This window comes from Bos taurus, chromosome 1 (assembly GCF_002263795.3).
Source record: "Bos taurus isolate L1 Dominette 01449 registration number 42190680 breed Hereford chromosome 1, ARS-UCD2.0, whole genome shotgun sequence".
In the NCBI taxonomy this organism is placed as follows: Eukaryota; Metazoa; Chordata; class Mammalia; order Artiodactyla; family Bovidae; genus Bos; species Bos taurus.
The window spans coordinates 5,827,087-5,833,716 of NC_037328.1; the positions used below are offsets into that span (position 1 = coordinate 5,827,087).

The window sequence follows — 6,630 nt, forward strand, 5'->3', positions numbered from 1 at the left end:
AGGATAATAAAACAAAAGCAAAAGAGACAACATTGCAGCAAGCCTTTCCTGGGGACTTCCTCAAAGTCAGGTCCTTTGCACATATTCCATGAAACAATCTTCAAAGAAGCCCTATGAGGTTGGTATCATTATTATCTTCCTTTTTTAAAACAGACAGTTTTGAGAAGTTCAAAACAGGCCAATATTTGATGGCCAAGACATCAAGCCAAGACTGAAACAAACCTCTCTCCAAGGCATGTGTTGTTTACCACATCAACTAGAAGATGATGGTTTATTTTGATCTTTACAGAAAGGACAATTAAGTGAGAATATGAAAGTAATCTCTGAATACAATAGTGTAGATGTCCCAAAATTCTGTTACATTTCTTGCAAGTGGAAAATGTGAAGGTGGATAGAAAAGATATATATGAATACATACCAGGGGCTATAGATCGGGCAGAATAGAATTTTAATATGAAAGATAATTGAGTATGTTTCTATTCCAAAGGCCAACACAGAGAGATGGAGAAGCCATAGGTGCTATAAAGAGATGGGGTGTCAATGGACCAAGGGCCCCTGAGGAAGAGGGAGGGAATAAGATTCACAGAAATGTTGGACAGGCAAACAATATCTCCCTTTAAAAGTCATGATGGTGTTGACAATTGGCTATGAGAAGCAAAAGCAAGCTGAAGCTCTTGCATTATTTATGTTTCTCAGATTATACTTAAACTTAAGATGCGCCTCCATATTCTAAGTAAACATGTGCTCTTTCTTGTGTTTATCTGTAATACAGACAGATTCTATCTGATAAAAAATCAAACTGGAAGTTGGAAACTTCCAGGACAAAATAAAGATAGGAGTAAAAATGAGGCAGAATGAGGAAGAGGAAATAGAAGTAATAAGTCAGAATAGTGTTGGCAAATCCCTTCAGGGTGGGAATGGTTAAACTTGTGTCTCAGCAACATCAAACAAAGAGCTGAGAAAACCCTTCATCCTGAGCTGGTGTTAGGAACTGTGAACCATACAGAAGTCATCTGTTTCCTCAATGACTCACATTTCTTCGAGAGGAAATGCTCCTTTGGTCTAAGATGGTAGTAAGAAAGCAACAAAACATCAAATAAGATAGGAAGATGATAGATGGATGTATAGATAGGTAGACAGATAGATAGACAACCCTTTTTGGAAACTTGTTTTCACATATTCTAATTAAATCAATAGGTTTTTAAAATCTGGATAGTATTGGACCACCCATTATCTCTTAGCCTATTGTTGACTGAAAGTGGTAATGGAAGCGGTAATTGGAAGCGGTAATGCCTCTTACCTAGAATATGCTCCGTGTGCTTGCTTTCAAGTAGTTTTCATCCTTGAAATGGATTCCTTGCAGTAGAATGTGAAGACATGGGATGAAGTCATGTTCAGAAGATAAGTGTTAAAATGGTCAGGGGCCAAGGATGGGTCTTTTGCATTATGCTAAGGGATTTGAATTTTTATACTGGGGGCAATAGAGGACTACTGAAAAAATTTGAACAAGGTGGTAGCCTATTCAGAATTTGATTCAGCAAAATCCTTATGCTTTTCATATTAAGCCTACATGCCACCCGATGTCTGAGCAATGGCAGGAATGTGGCTATCAAGAATGACAACTTGAGTCTTGGATTTTCACACAGTCTCAACTGAATTTTACGTGCTTTCAAAATTTGAAAAACTATCAAGGGGATAGCATGAAAGTCAGGTTTAGTCCCATTCATATGAAAGTTTTTAAAAAGCACTCCTATCCTCCTCTTTTTGAGTCATACTAGAATCAGGAGGTATATGTCATAAATCAGAGACAAGTCCTGGATCCACTGTTGTTGCTGTTGTTTTCACTTAGTTGCTAAATCGTGTCCAACTCTTTGCAACCCCATGGACTGTAGCCCACTAGGCTCCTCTGTCCATGGAATTTCTCAGGCAAGAATACTGGAGTGGGTTGCCATTCCCTTCTCCAGGGGATCTGGGAAGCTTGGATCAGTCACTACAAAGCTAGTCTAGCCAAGTGCTCCGGAAACCTCACACTCCACATCTAGAAAACGGGAAACTTAAGCCTGATGACTTTGAAACTGTCTTCCAACTCTAAAAAGCTTTTTATTATCTGGATTTAAGTAATTGTACAGCTAATTCAAAAGGCCACTTTCATACGGTGCCATAAAAATGGAATATATACTTTTGGCTTTGATAAATGTGATATATTCCAAGCTGCTGTTGAAGAAATAGCTAATAAGCATTTATAAACATGATTTCACTAGAGAGAAAGGTATTATTCAACATATAATAATTACCAGTAAGTTCAATAATAAGTGCTTCTCCTTGCTTTATGGATCTTAGAAATAAAAAAGCATGAAATCTGAAGGTTTTGCTTAGCATGCCTCTTTTTTTAGAATACTGATGACTTCAGCAGAAATGTAGAAAATAATACCTAAACATTTATTTGATTCCAAAAGCCTTTTAATACCAGAATTCTTTAACCATGTTAAGGAAAGTTGGCTTAGATTAACAGAGAATAATACATTATCTAAAATCCAATGTGTTTTTCAAATGCTCTCCAAAGAAGTGGCAAGGTTTTGGTATTGTCTTCAGTTGTGGCTTAACACATATATTTATACTTAAACATCAGAGTAATTTTCAAACAGGAAGTTTTCAGCTCTGTAATTAGTAGTCCACAATGGTGGCTTTGACACTTAATTACAACATTGCTTAGACAACAATAACATGAGAAATATGAACACTGACTGCAGTATTTCTCGACACACCTCTGTCTACTTCTTATTGGCTGGTAAACAATTCCATATGACTACTAAATAATCCATACAGAAATGTGTGTATGTAGACAGGCAGCATGCATTTACAACAGGTACTTCCAGTTAAGTTCAGTCACTGCTCTGGATTTGGACTAAACTGTTATGCCCAGTAACAGCGATAGAACATCACCAGAGCCTGCCATAGACTCACAGGGTCCTCTCTGCTCTGAATGGTGAGCAGCTCCCGTTGCAGATTGGATCAGTCTTCAGAACAAAGGTGATGGCATTTTATCCACTGCAAATCGCTGGACTGGTTCTTGGGTTCTTCGGCATGATCGGGACCCTTACCACAACTCTTCTGCCTCAGTGGAGAGTATCGGCTTTTATTGGCAGCAACATTATTGTCTTCGAAAGGGTCTGGGAAGGCCTCTGGATGAACTGCGTCCGACAAGCCAAGGATAAGTTGCAGTGCAAGGTCTATGATTCTTTGCTGGCCCTCCCTCCTGCCCTAGAGGCAGCCCGGGCCCTCATGTGTGTGGCTGTAGCCTTATCTGTGATTGCTCTGCTTGTTGGTATCTGTGGCATGAAGAAGATTCAGTGCACAGGCTCTAACCGGAGGGCAAAAGCATACCTCGTGGGAATTTCCGGAGTCCTCTTTATCCTGACCGGCATCTTCGTTCTGATTCCGGTGTGCTGGATGGCCAATAACATCATCAGGGATTTCTACAACCCAGCGGTCCACGTGGGTCAGAAACGAGAACTGGGAGCTTCACTCTTCGTCGGCTGGGCCACTACCGCGGTCCTCATCATCGGAGGGGTTCTGCTCTGTGGGTTCTGCTGTTGCAACCGAAACAGGCCAAGGCACAGATATTTAGCCCCTGGGCATCGTGTGCCACATGCACGTAATCCACCACGGCCAGTGGCAGTGCTCAGTAGGACTTCCACCAGTTACGTCTAACACCTGCTTTCAGCTCGAACTGTGGATTATGATCCATGTGTTTTATAGACGCTTGCCAGAAACTGTAAGTATGCCAGGCAGGAGAATTTGCTTTATGACCGCTCTTAAATTGAGATGAGAAGTTTAAAGGGCATGTAGATTGTAGTCACCTGTGGCAGGAAGAGAAATGACTTACTTCGGACCCTCTAACCTCATGTGTATTAAATGCATTTACTATTCTAGACTCAATCTTCAGTCCAATTTGTGTAATCTACTGATAAATTACTCTTTTTTCACTATCATATATTATCTATTAAAAGGTCTGAATTCTATTGCTATTGATATGCCATAGCAATAAAACATATTTACTAACATGATGACAACCAAAATGATGGCTTCTTTCTTTTTTAAACAATTAGCTGAAAAACAATGGACATCAAATAATGCTTTTAATTGAATTTATCAAAATATGGAAATACTAGTTCAATGAAAAGATTTGTTAATCCTTTAGGAAACTCAAATGCATTAGCAATTAAACAGTTTTAGGGAAAGGGAGCTTTGATTTCTGCTAAGATATTTAAGAAGATGATTTTAAAGCCTCTAATGTATATAGTTAAACTTGCTTAGAATTATATATACAAAGAAAAACAATTTATAAATGAAAAATAATATGCTTTCAAAACTTATGATGTGTACCTACAAGCAAACAGAATTATCTGTCTTGATAAGATACAACAATAGAAGACTGTGAACACTCAATTCCCATCAAAAGTAAATACAGCCCCGATTAATGAATTAAGGTCTAGGTGTTGAAGGGAATGGTTTCTGTTCCTTGTTTTATTCTTTAGTCATTGCACAGGTCTATACATGCTAAGTAGAATGAGGACTCAAGGTCATGATTCAGGCAGTTAGGCCAAAATAAGTATCCTTTTTTTATTCTCAAATAAATATCTATAAAGCATTTTGTTTTACTCAAATTGTATGCATTTGTTTCTCAATTCTTCACTTCTTATGTATTGAACATGCCAATATTGTAGGGGAGAGATGGCTAGATAAAAGTCTATGGGGCAAAACAGAGTTTGTGGGGCAAGACTACTCCTATGGGATGCTCCTTCAATATCTTATGAATCAATTAATGTTTATCTATTCAATTTTCACTTTTCAAATATTGTGTTTATTTTATAATAAAAATGTATTTCATATACAATACATAATTTCATTGAAGAGACATTTGCCAAATATTTATTTTATGTTCATGTTTATTATAATAAAATAATAAAGTAAAATAGTTACATATTTTCAATGATTTTGGTCTATTTGCCTGTGTGTGTGTGTGGGGGGGGTCAGTTTGAAAATGAAATTCTATCCTCAAAAGATCATCTAATAACTCTGAAACATTAAATCATAGATAACTCAAGGCTAGATGCTAATGTCAAACCCTCATTCCATTCTACAAACCACCAGCAATATTTTGATAAGTCAAACCCTTGGTAATATAAAACTGTATTTTAAAAATTAGTAATACATTAATGCTATAGTCCAAAGCAATGTAAATGTCTTCAAATCATAGCAATAAAAATAAGAAAAACAATAATTTAGATTTATTTTTCCTAAGATTGTTGTATTTTTCAGGCTTAATTGAGAAAGGCCAAAACACTGGGCATGTTGAAAGGAGTCATTTATCTTACACAGGCAAATAAATAAGACATCAAGACAAGCAAGATATATGCTTAAGGGTTGTCATAGAATCATTTGTCTTACCCTTTGGCTCACCAGAAGAAGTAATTAGCTTTGCAGGATGGGTCCCAGAATCTAAATGAGGCATGTTTTCCTGCTAGTCAGAGACTAAAGAGTAAAATTGTGTAACTCTAGGTAGAATCATAAAATTACTAGAGACAATATTAACTATGGAATATGGGGCAAAATTTTAAGGACTAAGGATTATTTTCTTTGCTCTTTCATTAATCAAAGTGTACTTTTGGAAAAAAAAAGACATGATAGTTCTGCTTCCTCCTTCTCTTTGCTGAAATCTTTACCCTACTACACCAAAAAAATAATTTTCAATGAATTTCAAGGTGCATTATGGATGCAAATCTCATACCACAAACCCCTATGTGGAAGAAATGCATCTTCATTTTCTAAAATCTGATTTAAATTCAACTTTTTGAGCATTCTTACACATCTTACACAATTCTTGGAGTCTTTCTGCAGGAATAAGCAGTGGCTGGGTGGTGGGAATCAGGGGATCGGTCTATGACCATAACTCCATAAAGGTTAATGAGAAGATGTCTACTGTATTAATATTTGCCCTCAAGGTCTCTTTAGGCTCTCTGCTCAGTCAATTCTCTGTTATGCTTGGCAGTCTTTTCTTGAGACTCCCTTATTCTTGGCCACTTGGATAGTAGATTTCAACCTTCACTGCATATTAGAATGGCCAGAAGAACTTTAAACTACCATTGCAGCCAGGGTCCAGATGATCTATGATACCAATTTCCAGAGTCATGGTGGAAACCTGACCTCTTGACTGGTTACCAGCTGTCTACACGCAGTAGACGAATTGTGAAGCAAATTGTGCCTACTCCCACAAGATCTTTTTTAAAAATATCACATCCACAAATTTCCTTCTCCACTGTCAAAAATTTTATGCAACTTCATAGATACTTAGGCTTTCTGAAGTGAAAATGCATAAATAAAGGAAAATTTTCTAGACGATTTTGCTTTCAGTTTTACTACCTACCCCACTGAGCCAGTGAAATGCATTGCTAATTTCCTTCTGGAATGAGGATCAGAGAGAGGGGTGAAATATAATCTTATCCAGCCACACGTGGTTAAAATGTTTTAAAAGATGAACGCTTGGCAGGATACAAACTTAATTAAATGCACACTAATAATTCTTTTCATTTGCAGAAAGATCTTGATACATTTAAAAGTATTTTGTTA

At 37.1% G+C, this 6,630-nt stretch overlaps 1 protein-coding gene across 1 annotated transcript; it reads left to right on the forward strand.

Annotated features, from left to right (window-relative positions):
- Nucleotides 1-2,479: 2,479 nt before the first annotated feature.
- Nucleotides 2,480-4,997, forward strand: CLDN17 (claudin 17). Its single transcript, XM_010800919.4, has one exon. It carries the CDS (start codon nt 3,034-3,036, stop codon nt 3,709-3,711), a length of 678 nt encoding a protein of 225 aa, XP_010799221.1. The 5' UTR covers nt 2,480-3,033; the 3' UTR covers nt 3,712-4,997.
- Nucleotides 4,998-6,630: the final 1,633 nt, after the last annotated feature.